At 42.5% G+C, this 19814-nt stretch overlaps 1 protein-coding gene across 3 annotated transcripts in view; it reads left to right on the forward strand.

Moving 5' to 3' along the window:
- The first annotated feature begins 7508 nt into the window (after window positions 1-7508).
- Window positions 7509-19814, forward strand: part of Mgat4a (alpha-1,3-mannosyl-glycoprotein 4-beta-N-acetylglucosaminyltransferase A) — a 97556-nt gene continuing 85250 nt past the window's right edge. The window contains exons 1-3 of one of the 3 annotated variants that reach the window (XM_027950675.2): window positions 8370-8831; window positions 11379-11449; window positions 11582-11911. In XM_027950675.2, coding sequence (XP_027806476.1) covers window positions 11818-11911 — 94 coding nt within the window. In that variant the 5' untranslated portion in view covers window positions 8370-8831; window positions 11379-11449; window positions 11582-11817. Of the gene's footprint in view, window positions 7561-8369; window positions 8832-10651; window positions 11450-11581; window positions 11912-19814 lie in introns of those variants that run through there. The other 2 variants (XM_071601854.1, XM_071601853.1) reach the window with 2 other exon arrangements.

Genomic DNA, 19814 nt, shown 5'->3' on the forward strand with positions numbered 1-19814 from the left:
CTCTCTAAAAATTCTTCTTCTCTTCTAAAACCAGGAAGGACTTACTGACATCTTCTCAGCTCCAGGATAAGTTGTAAACTTTGCTCCTCGAATGCATTCCCATGCGGAACCAGAGGAAGCTTACTCTTACAGTGTGCATCTTCCATAAGCATTTGTTAAGAGCACAAAACACGTTGCTATCAAAATGCTCTTAAAGATTTTATTTTATTTTTTCCCCAAATCCCAGCTGCTCAGGAGGCTGAAGAAGGAGGATCATGAGTTCAGAGCCAGCCTCCTCTGCAAAAGTGAGAAGCTAAGCAACTCAGTGAGATCCTGTCTCTACATAAAATGCAAAATAGGGCTGGGAATGTGGCTCAGTGGTTGAGTGGCCCTGAGTTTAATCCCTGGTACCAAAACAAACAAACAAAAAACAAAAAGCAAAATAAAACTAGGTTTACCACGCAGTCTGTGGAGATTATCATGGAGTAGTTTATTGATACTTCCGTAGGCTGAGATGTTACTTTTGGACAGCATTCTGGATTTCTTACAGTCCCTGTCTTCCCATATTCCTTACATAGATGTGGACTTGAACAAGTCTATTGAGTGGAGTGTTCATAGTTCTGGAAGGTTCTTTTCTCTGAAGAGGCACTTCTGAAGTGATCTGGCATTTTCAGTTCCCTCTGAGACATTAATATTAGAACTCTCAATCACATCCGGAAGACAGCTTTCTTTCCCCACTCTCCTTTATCCTTTATTAAACCTTGTGATTTTAATCCTAGATCATTGTAAAATTTAAATTAGGAGGCAAACCCAACACAAGAAGCAAATATTTATTGTGTGTCTTTACTAGAGATATATAGCCTGGGTGTACTATAGCTACTCAGTAATTTTTAATTTTTAAAAGACCCATTTTTTTTTCCATTCAAGTTGAAAACATTACAGCGACTATCTAGCTGGCATCATTGACATCAGGCTACCTAATTCATCCTTTTTCCATATATTTTATGTTTGAATATTTTCATACATTTGTTTTTGGTTAAAATAGTCACCTCTGAACACTTCTGCCATCACGTTGCTTCTCTATTCAGGTATCTTCAGAGCTCTCCTCTTACCCACTGCTCACCTGCACCCTCTCCTGCATAGCTCTCCTGGCCTGTCAGGTGTCTGTCCCTGTCCTCCATATTGGTCAGGCCATCCTGCCCAGGTGCCTGGAACACAGAGGAGGCCCTGCCCTCTTTGGGACTCTGTGCTGCTTCTCTTGTAAAGCTTATTTCCCTCTCCCTACAACTGTCCAAATCCTACTCTTGTTCTTTGAGGTTCAGACCCAGTCTTTCCTGTTCACAGGAAGGCTCCCAAGTGCCTTATTGATAAATAAGATCATCCCTGACCTCAAGCAGCCTACAGCTGAGTGCAGGAGGCAGATAAGTCAGCAGATAATGATGCTGGGCTGCCCAGTCTTTTTCACTTAATAAAACACAGAGAAAATAATTATGTTCACCTTGGCATCTGGGGTCTGCTTGTACCCGGAGGCTTCAACAGCTCCAGGTCCCACTCAGCTACTCCAAAAGATGAAAGGCTCTTAAGTGTCTTTCTTCATCCAACCACGATGAGCATAGCATACTAGCTTGGAAACTCAGGGTGATGTGCGAAATTTACCGGTAGGTGCAGGGTCACTGGGGAGTGGGTACTTCTCCCAGGTTTGGGGCAAGGGAGGGCTTCCTGGACAGGTGGGCAACAAGCTTAGTCTTGAAGGATGTTAGCGGGTCAAAGAGGGCAGTGGAGTGGGGTGGAGAGGGAGAGTGCCAGAGGCAATTGCATGTGCCCTGTGTGGAGAGGACAGCATGGCTCAGCTTGAGGGGTGGTTAGAAGGCAGCCCTAGTGGTGAGATGAGGAGGGTCTTGGTTCCTCCAACTGGACTTTGAACTCTTGAGGGTCAAGATCACATTTTTACTACATTTTCACACATTTTTACATTTTAGTTCTGTGTCTTCAGAACTGTTGAGTCCCTAGATGGAGGCTCAATATGGTGTCATTGTTTGGTAGAAAAGTCTCTACCAGTGATACTGTTGTGACAGTAGCCATGAGAGAGAATAGTCTCTTTTTGAAGCAATGCCAGTGTGAGAGATGTTTTCTAGAGTTTGTATGAGTCTCACTTAAGCTGAAAGACCTGAGCCTTATGCTTATCTCGCCCCTTGGATTTCTGGGACAAACTTTTGGTTTAGCTTGAAAGAATGCCCAACTGTGCTTTTTTATTCTGATGTTGGTTGGTATTTACCCCACATTTTCAGTCTCATGCGCTGCCTTTCTGTACTCCAACCTGCCACACTGGGGCTAGCTAGCTACAATTCCTGGGCTCCATCACCAGATGGCTTTCTGTTTGCTTCTGTAAGGGGGAGGCTCCAGCGGGGGATCAGAGGGTAGAGGAAGGAGAGTGACTTCCTGCTTTTGCCTCCCCCTAACAAGTGTGGCAGTTGATGCAGGTGGTTGGCAACAGATGCAGATGGTTGCCAGAGCAGTGGGGGAGGGCAAGCCCTACTTCCTGCTGTCCAGGTTTTTCAGGCTTCCAGAACCAACACATCAAGAGTCCATCCTCAGAGGTGAGCTCAGGGTCACCAGCACAGAAGCTTCTGATCCTTGGGAATCCATCCTGCTTCCTCTTTGTTCTTCAGGTCTCTCTCTCTCTCTCTCTCTCTCTCTCTCTCTCTCTCTCTCTCTCTCTCTCGTTTCCACCCCCCCCCCCACTGGGTTCTTCCAGTCCTCCCAAAACCTTTGCACCCAACCCCCTGTGTGATAGTCACTCTGTCCAAAATACCTAAAATTGTCTTCCTGCTCCTGCTCCCTCTTCTTCCCCCTTCCTTGTTTTCTGCCTCCTCCTCTCCTCTTCTTTCCATCTTCTCTCTTTTTCTCCCTCCCTCCTCTTCAGCTTCCTCCTTCTCTCCTCCTCCTCTTCCTGACTGAAATCCAATACACTTACCTGTAGGGTTAAGTATGTTCAGTTGCCCTAAAAGAATGTAAAAAAAAATCTGAGATTTTCCAAATACCTAGAACCACAGCATTGACGGTCATGGTCCTGGGTATATTAGATGAGTCAAGGTTTTTAATCCTGTTTGAAATGTATTGATAGAGTAGCAGGGTTGGACTCCTTAGGTTGGTTTTATGCATGGATGGATTTCAGATGCATAGCTGTTGATTCAACACCTTTTACAAGTACCAAATTCACAAAGGAAAAACCAACAAAAACAGAATCCAAAGCTCGTAATTCTCTGGCACACTGTTCTCTCCATTATGCCTTCTGAGTATACATCAAATATAATAAAAACAAGTGAATCAGCTTTAATGGTGTAGCTGTCACAGCTTCTTAGTCTGTCTTGGCGGGGACTTTTTCTGTCCCAGCATTGCTGATTGTCCTAACAATGCTTGGGAGAGAGGCTGTTCCCAGCAAGATGGATTCTCTTTTGTTTTAGGGTTTCCTTGAAAAACTTCAGCAATGCCTTGTACGCATTATGCAAACTTCGCTGGCCAAGGCATTTAAATACAATAAGATCTTATGATTCCATCACTGGGGGGCACACAATCTGGCTTTTGTCTGAATAATCCAGTAGGTACATTTATCCCAGTGATATAAATGTGATTTAGGAAAGGCATCTTTCATGAGCCAAGGTGAGAGGAAGGAGAATAAAAATTAAGAATAATTTAGCTCTCTGCTGTTCTTCATCTGTATGGACCTTAATTTCCGTGTAGAGTTGAATTGTAAATGTGGTGGTTGGTTCCATTTGCATTCCCTTTCATTGATTTCTGGGACCGCATGTGCCCTGTCTGATGACAGGAGAGAAATTGTTACTACATCTGAAACATTTTGCAGCTAACAAAGGGTCCACAGACTCTTATGGCCCATCCGGGTCCCAGGTCCACTATAGTTTCTGGATGAAAGTCATTGAAGGCACTGTCTACCAATTAAAATAAGTTGTCTTCTACCACCTCTACATGCATCATTTAAAAAGCCAGGGAGAACCTCCTGAAGTGATGCCTCTTGTAGATTGTATACTTCAAAAAGGTCCCACTAGAGCCTGTAGTGGAAGACTCCAGAATCACATTTATAAATGCTCATAAATGATGCAAGTCTGATTGTTAATGCATGGATGAGGGGCAGAGTAGGAAAGAACTAGAGATCCTGAGCGTGATTTCTTAGAAGCTGATTGATATAGACATGGCCCCACCAGCAACCACTTACCATCGAAGAGATAAATGGCAAAGATTCATTTCCTGTGTGGTATCTGCTTTTAGCTCAAATGTCACTTCCAGGAAGGCTTCCCTGCCCAGAGGATCTGATTAATGACCCCATCCTATCTGCTGTCCCAACATGGTGTACTGTGGTTTAATTACTTACCAATGTCTTCCACTAGTCTGTGAACACTCCATGGTGAGGCACCAGCTGCCTCTGTAATCACAGGCCTCAGAAAAAGTGGATGGAATAATGAAAATGTTGGAAAGGAGAGCTATCACGTGGCAGCTTTGTTGGGGACAGACTATAGAATGGTGAGATTATAGGCAGAACTTCTTGGCAATAATTCCACTGACAGTGTGAAATAAATGTCAGGAGAAAGCAAACCCAGAAACTGCAGAGGTGGAGAAGAAACAAACAAACAAAAAAAGGTGATAGAAGGGAAATCATCATGGAAAAGATAAAACAAGGAGAAAGAAATCTATAGGACTCCATGGGGTTTGGATCGACAGTCTTTGAGTGTTAATTAAACAGATGTAGTTGGAAAAATTCAATATTGTGTACTCTGCAAAAGTAAGATGAATCACCAATTCACACCCACACCTGGGAAGCGTGTATTCCTGAGTATTCTGATTGGTTAGGACACTAGTTGAATTCTACTCTTCCCTGAGCAACAGGGTGAATAGTCTGACACAAGTTTAACCATATGGTCCTTCTGCTGCCTGTTGAAGTAATGACAAAGTATCAAATAGATCCCCAAAGCAAGGCAGTTGTTTTGTTTTTGTTTGCTTTTTGTCCTGGCTGGGAGCTTTGCCACTAACCAGAGCTTAGGAGGAATTTCTGCTCTCTTTCTGAATAAGTCAGCCAGGCTGTAACTGAAGCTTATCTGTCCTCTTTCCTTTCCTTTCTCCTCTTGACATATGTCTCTGACATATGGTTTCAAATCTTCACAAAGAGAGAAAAAAGATGGAGAAGAGGGAGAGAAATACATCTTTTTACTATTCATCCACACAACAAGATTTTGCCCGTTGCCAAAGAAGGAAGAAAGGCAATGGAGTATTATACAGGCTCTGGAATCAAACAGACCTGGATTTGAATTCTGACTTGGCCATTTACTACTTGCCTAAATTACTATTTGCATCTTCCAAATTACTTAATTTCTCAGGGCCTCAGGTTTCTTCCTCTATAAGGATTATGATAGTTACTTGTGCTGTTTGGTCTTTTGGTCAATCCTGGGGAAGTAGCTTGGGAACTTTCTCTCAAAAGGCAATGCTTGGGGCTGGGGCTGGGGCTCAGTGGCAGAGAGCTTGCCTCACACACATGAGGCAGTAGGTTCGATCACCTCATAAAATAAATAAAGATATTGTGTCCAAAAAAAAAAAAAAAAGAGTTTTAAAAAAAGGCAATGCTCTCTTCATCTGCAAGGAGTAGTTTGCTTGTCTGTCATGAAGAGGATGTTCAGAAAACAGCATTTCAAAGATTGAAAAATAATAGACAACATTATTCAGAAGTTTTTATTCGCCAACAAAATTCCTTTACTTTAGTCTCAAGATAACAGTAATTAATAATCAGTTAGGACATGCGTGAGTTTCTTGGCTCTCATGCTCAGGTTTCTCTCCATGACAGTTAAACTATTTTAGAAGTCCGAGGAGACACATGACACCCACTTCCCCTGGTCTCTCACTGATTTAGGGGGAGCACTGCATAGCAAGGCCTAGGATAGTCTACTCCTAGATGTTTTAAGCATGATATATCCAACAATGTGTCAGGTGTATCCTGGAATGATTTGTCTTTATTGTTTACACCCGACATGAAATCTGACACCAACTTGCTAAGTGGCAATGTGTGTGCCATAGAAAATAAGAAACCAGGCTCTACTTCCCTAAGTAGAGAGCAAAGTTGTCATTGGGTGTTATGACTGTTATGCACAAGTCATGTCCACAGTGCTGGAGAGTGGACAAAACCTGTCTGCTCCTCCTCAGTCAGTGGGGAACCATGGGAAGAGGGGCAACTTTTTAAAAGTTGCCTTGCACTTTTAAAACAGTTTAACAGTCATGGAGAGAAACCTAAACATGGGAGAATCAAGAATCCTGAACATGTCAAAGCTGATTATTAATTACTGTTGAGACAAAAATAAAAGAATTATGTTGGAAAATATAAACTCATTCTGATTGATGTTTTCTCTTAGTTTTCAATTTTTGAATTACTGTTTTCTGAAAAGAATCTATTACCTTGGGAGATTGGCACGGACAAGCCTGTCTCCTTGATCTTTTGCCCCTCTACTCCCTGCAAATTATCTTGCAGGGTTGTTGTAAGCTTTATTGTAGCACCAAAGACAACACATCCTTTGTGTTTGAACCGAGATCTATCGCTTACCGGCCTGTGACCTTGGGTAAACTTTTTAAACTTCTCTGTGCTCCAGTTTCCTCATGGGAAAAATGGGAGCTAAAATATGAAAGGATGCAATTAAAGATGTAACATGGTGCTTGGCATATAGTAAGTATCCAAAAGATGGTGTGCCCACGGGTAGTTACTATTAAGTCACGATGCTCACAGACACTACAAAAAAGGAGGGTCAGCCCACCCAGGTTTTTATGGATGATTTCCTATTTGGTTCTAAAATTAACTTCAAACTTCATGAAACGGTGATAGATTAGGGCTCAGGAGAAAGGGGCAAAACTGCGTGGCCTAACGGGAAAACTAGGGGCATGAGCATAGGAATGATATGCATTTAAATCCTAGTCCTGTTTCCTCCTCCTAGGGGTTTAAGTCAATCTTTCCAGTCCCGTCTTCCTCATCGGTAAGTTGGGGACAATGATGTCCCCCGCTGGGGCTGTCAGTGAGATGCCCGGAACCCCAGGGCCTGGAAGCTGTCCCTGGATTAGGGCCGGGACTTGTCCCTGGGAATGCGGACCAGGGATGCGACGGGCGCTGGGGGAAGGGGGTGGAACTCGCGGGCAGCCCGGGGCTGTCGGGTCGCGCGCCGAGGCGGAGGCCGAGCGCTGCCTCGGCCTTTGTTGGCGGCGGAAGCTGCCTCCGCACACGCCGCGGAGAAACCAAAGCCAACTGTGGCGGCGGGGAGTGCGCCGAGCACCGGGAGCGAGGCGCCGCTCGGACCGTGCCGTGACGCCGAGTGCCCGGGGAAAGATCTCACGAGAGTTATATAGGCCGAGCGACGGCGCCCCTAAGTGACAGCCCGGCGGGCCACTGGCGCGGCGGCGGGCGGCCAATGGCTGACGGGGTCGCGGGCTGGGCGGGGCGGGGCGGAGCCGCGGCGGGAGGGCGGGGCGCGGCGGCGGCGGCGGCGGCCACAGCAGCTCTGCCTGCGGCCGCGGCGGGAGCGCCGGCGCCAGCGGCAGGTGAGCGGCTCTGGGCTGCGGAGGCGCGCGGCGGCCTGGCGGCGGGAGCGCAGGGCGGCTGCGCGGAGGGAGCGGGTTGAGGGGCGGCGCCGGCGGCCGGGCTCTGCGGCGCCTGGATTGCGGGAGATCCACCTGCTGGTAACGGAGCCGCGGGCGCCGCGGCCCGGCCGGGAGCTGGTGCGCCGGGAGGTGCTCTCGCCTCTGGCGCGCGGGGCTGGCCGGGGGCGCTGCCTGGGCCTCGGGGGCGCGGCGCGGGCCGGGACGCCTTCCTCGCATTGCCCTGCATCGCGCGGTGCCGCGCGCTCTCCCGGCGGCCCGCCCGGCGCCCCGTGCGTTCTCGGCGCTTGCCGGGCTCCGCGACTTTGGGGGAAAGTAGAGCAAAGTGTGTGGGCTTCCCGAGGGTGGGGAGCGGGAGGGAGGGGCGCCGCGGGGCCGGGGTCCGCTGCCCGCGGGACTGGGAGCCGCCCCGCGTGGCTCCGGGGCAGGGACTGCTCCCGCTGAGGGGACCGGGCGTGCCGCCGCGGTGGCGAATTTGCCGTGAAGTGAGGACCTGGTGGTCCGGGGTGAGAGAGCACCTCCCCCCAGTACCCCAGGCCTCGGCTCCCCGTCCGGACGGGGCCGAGCGGGACCCCGACGCTGGGGCCAGGTGACATCTGGAAGGCGAGCTCTGGTGGCTGGCCCCAGTGCCGCTCGCAGGACCCTGCTTCCCGGAGCCCTCGCGGTGCTCGCCTTCCGCACCGAGAGCCGCGGGCAGGGACCCTGTGCGTCCCCGAGGCTGCTGTGCCTTTTGCTGTCGGATGAGATCTTGATAAAAGGACCGCACAGCCCTTCTTTGGAAGAGAGAAGTCTAAATTTAGAATCAGATAATAGGTGTGGTTGATTTCTTTTGCTGAATGTTTAAAAAAAAATAGGGTGATTAACAGGTTAGTGTGAGATAGGTTTCTTTAACCCGCAAGAGTAAATGTGAAAACGCACTGGACGACGAAATTATGTAAGCTGTATTAAAGAAAAAGATCGGTCCCTTTATAAAGGGAAAACAACACGATTTTAACATAATTGTGGTGGTAAAGTTATCAAAGCTTACGTCATGGTTTTCATTGATTGTGGATATCCGGATTGTGCCTTCTGTTCTTCAGCCACCTCTGTCTGTGGGATGCTGATTAAGGAATATGCCAAACGTTCAGCAAAGTGTTCTCCCAGCCATGGAGCCTGCTAAATATTTCAGTGAACACTTTAAAAGGTTTTGAATCCAGCAGTACAAGACTAACAACGTAAGATTGTTAAGTCTGTTAACCAAACAGATTTTTCATCATGAGGTCAGGAGTTGAAAGTTCCATTCATCTTTGGGAGGCTAGAGAAATGACAAGTAATTTTAGCCACTACCTGTGTGTGTGTGTGTGTGTGTGTGTGTGTGTGTGTGTGATTTAAAGATTCAAATGTGTTAAGTGAGAGAGTATTCAGGTGTTAGATTAAAATGTTTGCAGATGTGGACACTGATAAAAATGTGGGTCACCTGTGTCTGACAAGCCAGCCTGATACTGCCTGTGGTGATTTAAGAGCTTATAGCTCATTAGTTTTGCTCTCATCTGGAGATTTCATTCACTTGTGCTGCGCAGTTAAACTTCATTAGTTTAGAAATCCTAATTAAAAATGTATGACTACATTCTTGCTGAGTGAAAGGCTCTCATATTTTTCTTGTGAAATTTCAGGTCTTATTAGTAAAATTCATTATAAGTATCTTCTTCAAACCTGAGTTTGCTAATTTCTTGAATCCAGTATTTAATTTTCCTTATGTTTTTCATGTATTATGGATAGCATAGTTATAGTCGATTTTAATTTTAGAGTTTGCCTTCACACATTTGTACTGAATTTTATGCAGATTTTTTCCCTACTTAATAAAACGGTATTTTAAAATATCCTTATTCGATGATTCTGTTTCTCTGCTTCTCCACTAGTGAGTGTTTACTCTAATGACCTGTATATTTTTTAGATCTATTACTAGAACAAAATCCTTTCTAAAGTAAAATATGGCTAAGTGCATAGCAACAGAAAGTTGTAAGCATTTTTGTGTAATGTCATACCAGGATGAGAATTCCAAGTTATATAATTCACTCCATTATCACCTCTATTTTTATAATCAGAACTCATTGTTGGGTGCTTATTGATTTCAGACAATTAGATGCTCTATGCAATTTTAAATTATAGGATTTTTTTTTTTTTGCCACAAAGATTTTGATTCTTAGCTGTTCAGTATTAAGTTATCTTGACTATAGAAAGGTCAACACATTTGGTTTAGCAGTGATAACTTTATGTGATAATGTCTTTGTGCTCAGGTAGTAAGAGGAACCAATGGAGTGGGGTTTAGTATTTTTAGAATGATGTATGGAAATAAGAGCTGCTGTCCAAAGCCGGGAAACAGGCATGCTTTGTTGGGAGTTCTGGGGTGGGGAACTAGCCAAAAGCTTCAGGAAGTGAGAAATTTATTAAAAGTTGTATGTTTAGACTTTGAATATTACTGTGAATTTTGCAACTTTTACCACAATGAATCCATATTTGTTCTAGTATATAAAACGTTTTTGAGATTCACACTTACAGTTGGGTAAAATTAACATTTTGGGAAGATCGTCCAGTTTAACCTGAGACTTCCAGTATCCCTGGCTCTTCTCTTTATACTGCTGTGCTACAGGTGGCTGAATTTGAGGGGCAAAGTGTTTGAACTTTGGGATCATACAAATCTAGCTTTTCTCTTTATGTTGATTTCTTTGTGTGTAAAATAGTGTTAATGATGCCCATCTTGTAGGATTTTGTAAAGGTTTAGACCACATAATTGACCCAGCACATAGGAGACATTCAGTGAGTTGTGGTTCTTTTTGTCATTATTAAGTGTACCTGTGACCTTTCTTTACTAGTGGAGATTTCTAGTGGTATTCAGTGATGAGAAGTAGCTGAGGTGGTAGTTCCTGAATTGCCTGCCATGATCTTCCACTAAGAGAATTGCCCCTTGGGTTTGTTAGGCATTTTGGGGGTGCATTAACTCACTCCACTAGAGTATCATTTAGTATATTGCCAAGAGCATCTTTGTGGTCCCCTTGAGGCAACCAGGAGTGGATGCACATCTCAGATTGCCTGACACACCCCTGGGGAATGGGACCGTTTATGTGTACAGAAGACTGAAGGAGTGGCTGTTTGCTTCTATATTTTAATATAGTTAACATTTATTGGGAGCCTATTATGTGCTGGGAACTATGCTTAAGTATTTGTAAGGACCTCATTTCTTTTCATTTTCTCAGCAGTTTTGTTAGATTGGTGGTGATCTCCCAAATTTCCTGAGTTAAAACAATGTGAAGTGATAGGCCCTGGCTGATAGGGTAGGGGCTTGATTGCTGTGTTTTCTAAATGCTAAGTATTGTGAATTTACCACCTAGGAATTGGATTAGTCACTGGGAAGACTGAGGTTATTTTGCGATGATGATGAACAGTAATAATAACTGTAGGCTTTTTACTATTTATGACAATATGTGAAAGACAAGTGCTTTTCTCATTTTATAGGTGAACCTTGGAGAAAGTAATGTCAGACCTGGATCTAGGACCCAGGTCTTTTGACTCTTCTATATTGTTTGTCAGTTTTCACAAATATACGTGTGTGTGTGTGTGTGTGTGTGTGTGTGTGTGTGTTTCTAAATATTTCTTGTTACTGTGCCATAGGAAAACTGGGGAGAGTCAAGATTGTTACTCAGGAGCCATTGTATGATCACTAGAGTCTCCTAAGCCCTGTAACTTCTTCATGTAAATAAGTAACCGGAAGTTTCTTTTCACAGACATAACCAAACCAGTGAAGAAGGAATATCATTTGAAACTTTTTCCTTGGAGGGGAAAGACCATAATTCTGGTATATGAAATGTGTAGTTGGGAGGTAGGACAGCTTAGCCCTGCCAAAAATCCATTCAGAGTGGGATAATCAGTGAAGAAACCTGTGCTCTGCATTATTGAACAAGTTTTCTTTCTCTTCCCCCACTGATAGGGAGAAAACAGCCCAAGACAGGAGCACATGAAGACTGCGAAGAAAATTCTGAGTAGCAATTGTGAATGGTATTCTTGCTAGACACCTTCTGCCTGAGCATCTGAAATGAACCTCTTGCATTGATTGTTTTGATTGGCCTGGAGCCAGGAGTACTGGATTCAGTTGACTTCAGGCTAAAAAGAAAACAGTCTTGGTTGTCATCACAAACATACGAACCAGTGTGATGGTGAAATGAGATGAGGCTCCGAAATGGAACTGTAGCCACTGCTTTAGCATTTATCACGTCGTTCCTCACTTTATCTTGGTATACTACATGGCAAAATGGGAAAGGTAGGGAAAATGTCTGCGGATATGTGTGTGAAATGTGGGGGCTTTTTGCTTTGTAAACGGTGCGCTGATGCTCAAGTTAAATATCCTAGCAACCTGCATTTGCTTGTTCTCTGCTGGCAGTTTCTTTTGACACAGAAATGCAATGTGTTCTTGGACAGAGGAGACAGAATTTCTAATTCCAAAGGGGTTTGTTTTGTTTTCAATGTCTTATAATTGCACTTGGAGAAACAGATACTGATCAGTGGTTTACATTACACATGACAGCCAAGTTGAATAACAAAGACTTTTGTTTGGGTATTTTGTTTTATTTTTTAGCTAATCATCATAAATGTATAATAAGCTTTCTTGTACTGGCTGTTGTGTAGAACACTTAAAAGGACACAATCAGTGCCTTCGTGAAATTTACATGCCAATTATGCTAATGATTTGGTGCTGTGTAGTTAATGATTTAAACCACAGGCCTGGACGGATTGCTGCTTAGGCAAAAGCGTTTAAGAAGCGGGTGAGGAGACATGCTGATTGGAATATTAAAAGTTTTTTATTTAGACTGTTGAACTGTGTTTTAAAGGAAAGTTGTCTGTTCACTGCTAGGAATTGTTATATTCAGGAATAATGAATTTCTACCTTTTCTTTTTTGAAGAGAGAATATTTGGAGTAAATTCCTTTCATTGGCTCCTTTCCTCATATTAATCTAAGGCTGTTGATGGCAAGAAAGATGGAGGTGTTGGGATTTATTTTATTAGTCAAGTTATAATATCATCATCACCTGGGCTATTTGAAGATGCTATTGCTGACATCGTTGTATTGTCTCATGAAGAAATTGAAAAGATTGTTTCTTGACTCAGTTTTTTTTTGGTGTATGTTTGTTTCTGTACATAGATCTCTGTGTGTGCATATATACTTCTGTGGATCTATGTATAAGCAAGTATAGTATTGTTTTCCCAGTGTTTGTCTTTCTCTTATTTGGGGGGATGGACTCTTAGGGGGCAAACAAGAGAAATATTGCTGAAGGAAAGCTCTTTGTGTACAAATACAGACTTTTTAGATTTTAGTTTTTAATTGTACCAAATGAGAAGTATTAATCAGGAAGAATCTTGATTAATCAGATTATTAATCCTTGACATAAACAAAAGAAGTGACTGGCTGTTAAGGGTCTACCTCTGAATAAGAGAATTGACTGTAACAGTAGTAGGTGGGTTTTTTCTTATCAGGAAACTTATCAGTTCAGAGATAGTAATAGAGAAGCTCAACCCTTCTCCCTGTGTCTCATGTAAAACCTCTAAAGTTTTGGAATCTCCAGGCCATTTGTCTTGTTTCTTAGGTAAAGGCATTGGAAGCATTATTATTAGTTTCTTATTAAGCTGTCTGTAGCATCAAAATTAATTCAAAGAATGTAAAGGATCTGTCTCTGTAGTATTAGACACACAGTCTGTTTTCTTTGATCATGGCTCTTTGAACAGCTCTGCATCATCTGTGCCTACTCTTCTGCTGTTTTTCTGCTCAGTGTTTTGTCCGGACTTTGAGGGATCAGCACAGGCCTCCTGTTATGGTTGGGTGAAATCCCCTGTGTTGATTTGCTGTCATTTATGTAACCACTCTTCACTGTTGAGCCCTTGGATTCTTTCTAGATAGTTCAGGCAGTCAGACAGCTTGGATTTTCCAGGGCAGGCCTGCTTTTAGACTAAGAGTTGTTATTTTTTATCATGGGCCTTTTACCTGTACCTCGCCTGTGCCTAGCACTGTATTATATGCTGTGAACATGAAAAGAAAAAAGAAATGACATGTCTTTGAACAGGGACTGGCCCAAAAGAGGCATGAAAACAAGTGTACCATCAGACAGAATTAGATAGAGGCAGTCACAGTGCCTGTCCTGTTCTAAACATTTGTATCTCATTTAATCCTCATAACAACCCTGTAAATATTTTCATGTCTTTTTTGTAGTTGGGAAAACCAAGGCAGAGTGGTTGAGGTACTTAACCAGAGTCATACATTAAGTGGTGGAGAAGTTTGAATTCAGGTAGATGATTTCAGAGCTTAGGCTCTGAGGTATTGGTCTACCACCTAGAAGAGCACAGAGGCTACTAATTCTTCAGGTGTCTCACAGAGGAGGTAGAGTGTAAATGATGAATGTGAAGGGCATGCCAGGCAGAGGAGGGGGCAGTGGACATACCAGATGCAGGCAGCTGCAGGTACATATATATTAGTAAATATATTTAGTAAATATTTGTGCATACAACTACAGGTTCTGAAGGGGGGGGTAGACCAGTTATGCTTTGGAGTCATGAGACACTATACCTGGCACATGGGATTCCTAGGCTGTCTTGAATTCAGTTGGTAATCACAGTACAGTTACTGTCCATTTTAATTTGCCACTTGGAAGAATAAGAACTGACCCATGAGATTGACAGAGGTTGATGAGGATGTCAGGAATCCTGCTAAGGAAGCTGGGCAGGGTACCAGTTTTACCAGGTTACATAGGATTTCTACTTAAAAATAAGGCAGAATTCTAATTTTGTGGGATGGCTAGTTTGGGAGGGTTATAGGTAGGCGTTGTGAGGGTAGGACAAGAATAATTACATGTCTCACTTGCTGGTGGTGGTAGGGATCCTAATGTACCTAATGTGCTTTGGTTGACCACAATCGAGAAACCAGGCAAAACCAATTAAGTAGTCATAGATCCCTGGACCAGGACTGGTATTATATCTGGTATATCTGACCAGTGCTTGGTGGTTAATGCACGTTTAGTAAATATTTGGTAAATGATTCATTCAGCAAAAATGTATTTAAGAAAAATCTCAACAGCTTTATTAAGACATAATTTACATATATACATTACACTTATTTAAAGTGCAAAGTTCAGTGTTTTTTGGTATGCTAACAGATGTCTACATCCATGACCACAGTCAATTTTAGAGCATTTTCATCACCTCAAAAAAGAAATCCTGTCCCCTGTATCTGTCACTGCCCTGGTTCTCATTATCTTGTCTGCCTACCCTAGGCAACCACTAATCCTCCCATCTCTATAGATTTCCCTCTTCTGGACTTTGGTATAAATGAAATTGTATAGTGTGACTGGCTTCTTTCATGCGGCATAATGTTTTCAAGATTCACCCATCTTATGGCATGTATCAGCATCTCATTTCTTATGGATGAGCAGTGTTACCTTATATGGATACACACGGGTCTGTATGCCCAAATGTGTCTGTATATATACTATCTATATAGCTTTTTATCACCAAGACCCAATAACACAAGAAAATAAACTTGTGCGAGGGAAAGATTTACTTTGGCTCATAGTTTCAGAGGTTCAGTCTATGGTCTCTTGGGCCTGTGGAGGTGTTACTATACATTATGGCAGGGGAGTGTGTGGCAGAGGTGGACTGTTAACATTATGGTGGCCAGGAAGCAAAGGTTGTTGGGGTGGGGGAGTGTCCCAAAAGTTCATTTAAGGGGTATGGTCTAATTGCCTTCATTAGACCCTACCTACTAAAGATTCTACCACCTCCCAGTTTGCTTTTTCTCCATCTTTATCTCTTTAGACCTTCAATATGTTGGATGATTTCCATCCATATTGGTGAGAGAGATCATCTTTTCTCAGCTTACCAATTCAAATATTAATCTCTTCTAGAAACACCCTCATAGACATATCCAGAAATGTCTTGCCAGCTATCTGGGCATCCCTTAGCCCAGTCAAGTTGACACATAAAATTGACCATCACATGGTCCTTTAGTGAATTTTTTTTTTTAACTTCTGTTATTGTATTTTGCAACTATAGAATTTCTATTTGGTTCTTTATTAAAATTTGTCTCTTTATTGGTATTCTGTATTCAATCCAATGTTGCCATGCCTTCCTTAACTTCTTTTTTTAATTTTTTAGTTGTAGTTGGACACAATACCTTTATTCCATTCGTTTATTTTTATGTGGTGCTGAGGATCGAACCCAGGGCCCCGTGCATGCTAGGCGAGCGCTCTACCGCTGAGCCACAATCCCAGCCCTTCCTTAACTTCTTTAAGCTTTCCTTGAGTTCTGGAACATACTCTGAAGTCTGCCATCTAGTTGTACTCATAGGTGGTTTCTGTTGCCTCCTTTTATCTGATGAATGAGTTATACTTTGCTGTTTCTTTGCACATCCTGTTTTATTGGCTAATGAATATTTTAGAAAAATACATTTTAGCAACTCTGGATACTGGAATTCTTCTACCCTTGGGCCTTGTTATTTGCTGACTTGTTTAGTGACTGTTGCATTATTTCATAGAAGTTTGCACCCTCCAGGGGGCATTCACAATGCTGTACAACCATTACCTTTGTCTAGTTCCTGCATGTTTTAGGCAATTGATTACTTTATGATGCTATAATGTGCTCCAGATTTGTGTGGTAATTTCTCTACCCCAGCCTGGATGCAATCATTTCTCCAAGCAGCCTCTACTCCTTTTGTCCCATCCTACTGTGCTATCACCACCTCCAGTCCCTCTCCGTGGACAACAAGGAAATGTATGTATGTATACACAAGTCTATCTCTGTCCCTGTCCATCTGTATATTTTTTTTTAAAAAAGCCTAAGCACGTGTTCTTAGCAGTTGCTCAGTTTTTAAGGTAATACTATACTAGCCTCGTCTTTTCCCTCTCACGCCAGTCTCTTGACATCACAAAACACCATCTTCCTATCCTGATATCATTACTAATGCCCAATACATACATAAAGTGGTTTCAGAATTGCTAACCATAACCCAAGTGAAAAGTAAATTTACCAGGGTACTGTTTTTGTACATAGTTATTTTTATATTTTGTCTTGTAAAACATAGTCGACTGCTGTTTTCTAAAGTTACTTGGCCTACTTTTTATCTTAGTCACTTCCTCTTCTCTGGCTTATGTTATTCATTTATAATGCATGCACTTAGGCCCATTTATTACTCTTTGTATTATTTTGGGTTTCCCTAATACCTTGTTTTATTGAATTTATTTACATTTTGAATATGTAAAACATCATCTTCACTGAGTCAGAACTTGGGAGGGGGAGCATACTGAGAGGTATTCCATTTCCATTCTTCCCTCTACCAAGTTTCTGTCTTTCCCTTTCAATATTACAGTGTACTGGTTTATCCTTCCTGGATTTCTTATTGCACAGATTGAGCAGATACCTTTGCATTTCCTCATGTTGTCTTCCTTCTCATTTGAACAGTGGCATGTGGTAGGTGCTTTTATCCATTGCAGTTTTCGCTTAGTATTATGTCCTAGAAATCACTCCATATTCATTCATCAATACCTTTTTTTTTTTAACAGTTGCATAATACTCCATGGTGTAGATGCATTGTAATTTATTCAACCACTCATCTGTTCAGGGCCACTTTGGTTTTTATTCATATTCCCTACATGTGCTTTAGTGCTTATTTATTTATTTTTAATGTTTATTCTAGGCATTGTGCTAGGCCTTGAATAATGGAAATCTAGTTTACGTTTTTTTTTTTTTTTTTAATCTTTTAATGGTCACCTTAATTTCCATGGGAAATCAAGAATTTAATTTTGGAAGAAAACTGTAGTTGCCCTTTATGTTGTAAACATGAAAGTCTGGGGATAGAGTTGATTTGATTAACATTTAGATTTAAATTTATTCAGGAAAAGTAGAGTCATATCTTTTTTGCTAAAGTACATTTTGCTTGCCTGTGAAAGTTAATTTTCAGTTTTTGAAACCAAAGGATAAAAGTTAGGTCAATTTTTTAAAAGCTCTATTCTTTACTTTCCTAACAGGAAGCTAGAAAGTGGCAGCAAATTATAGTCAGTGTTCATTACTTTTAAAGTTTATTTTTCTAGATTAAAAATAGTAAATGGGGGGGCGAGGGTGTGGCTCAGTGGTAGAGTGCTTGCCTAACTAGGTGTGTGAGGCACTGGGTTTGGTCTTCAGCACCACGTAAAAACTAATAAATAAAATAAAGGTATTGTGTCCTTCTACAACCAAAAAAGATTTTAAAAGGTAGTACATGGTCACATGCCAGGTTTTTTTTTCCCCCTCTGCAGTTGTGATGGTACCTTAGAACTTTCTAGCCCAGAGGGTGGGAAGTAGGCATGCAAATCCATTTTCTTTTCAACACATGTAGACATTTAGTGTCTTCAGGACAGTTTCAGTAAATGTTTTAGTTGCATTAAAGAAAAGTGCACAAACCGAAGTGTGCATCTCCTTGTAACGAGCTGCAGTGAGCATCCCAGCACTGCCGGAGTGCACGTTGGTACACAGTTCTTTGGACATTTTCCCTAGAAGTCTCTGGGGCAGCAACTTCTTTTTTTAGAAAAGGGTCTTTCTCATGGGGCTTCTATGCAGAAACCAAATATTAGGCTTTATTTCTTTATTGCAGCTTGTAGTTAGCCTTCCTGCCTGCCTTCTCTCCAACATTCATAAAATGCTGTGTGCCTTGCCCTGAGTGGGGGGAAGGCCAAGAAGACGAAGAGAGAAAACCCACCCTGTGAAGGAGGCCACTGTACAAGAGCAGGATAAGTGACATGAATATTCAGTGCTATTGATGTCATTCCAGAGGGCTGTGATGTCTCTTAGGTTCTGATGAGAGGTTCTGTAAAGGTTTCTCATGAGAAGTGACATCTGAGTTGTTCTAAAGGCTATTAGGAATTAGAGGGAGAAAGGAATCTCTTGCTTAGGAGTTCTCCTGGGAATACCTTGTAATAATAGAGAAGGTAGATGTTGGGTTGAACCAAAGTTTATGAAGGTGACAGCAGATTGAAAAGTGGAAGAGTTTTGCCTGGTGAACTGGAGGTGTGTGACCTGATGGACCACAGAGTTTTGGCCTGGTGGTTCAGAGGCCAAAGTTCACAAAAACAGTGGGGGAGACCAGGCGAGTTAGCAGGGAACAGGGACTGGAAGCTTCTAATTCAGAGAGGATAGGAACTGGAAACTTCTCTCAGTTCTAGGAACTGTTTATTATTTGGTTGTAATAAAGGCAATGAGACCTTAAGGGCTCTGGATGAGTTTGTGGTGGAGAGTGTCTCATCATCTTATTTTTTTTAAAAATATATTTTTAGTTGTAGTTGGACACAATATCTCTATTTTACTTTTTATGTGGTGCTGAGGATCGAACCCAGGGCTTCGCACATGTTAGGTGAGCGCTTTACGGCTGAGCTACAACCCCAGCCCCTCCTCATTTTATTTATCTTAAATTTTTACTTCCTGTAAAAATTCTGTCTTTAGACTGGGTACATTATTATTTTTTTTTTTTTTGGTTGATAACAATACACCACTTACACATGTACATGCACATGTCTTTTCTCTTTTATAGTTTAATTAAAGGTAAAATGTATTCTTTTGAACTTCAATCCTTTAGTCAGTAGACAAAACAAGTACAAATACTGCAGAACTTGTTACCATATTTGTATTTTAACTTTTTCGAAACCGTCAGTACCATGAACTTCATTCCTCATTTCTGATTTTTTCTATGATTATGGTAATTATTACTTTTATACATTTTGGGGAATTTTGAAAATCATAACAAGCTGGGAAAAAAGGGCAGGTGGTCTTCTGAGAACTATGCCAGTCAGGATCAGGATGGTTGGGAGGACTGAGTGGGGCGGGGGACCTGGTTGCTTCTCATCTGAGTCTCTTGTCTGGCTGGGTTCTGTATAGTTTGGTTCTTAAATGTCCCTCAGGGCCCATGTGGTAAAAGCTTAGTCCCCAGCTGGCATTGTTGGGAAGTGGTAGAACTTTAAAGTGGTGAGATGGACCAGGAGGTCTTTGGGTCATCAGGGGTGAGCTGCAGAGGGAACTGTGGGACCCTGACCCTTCTTTCTTGCCTGCATGAGGTGGGCAGATTTGCTCCACCACCTGCTCCTGCCATAATATGGCAGCCATTCGTGGATCAAAACCTAAAATTGCACCAAAGTAAACCCTTCTTCTGTGTAAGT

The sequence above is a fragment of the Marmota flaviventris genome, chromosome 14 (genome assembly GCF_047511675.1).
Source record: "Marmota flaviventris isolate mMarFla1 chromosome 14, mMarFla1.hap1, whole genome shotgun sequence".
Classification (NCBI taxonomy): domain Eukaryota; kingdom Metazoa; phylum Chordata; class Mammalia; order Rodentia; family Sciuridae; genus Marmota; species Marmota flaviventris.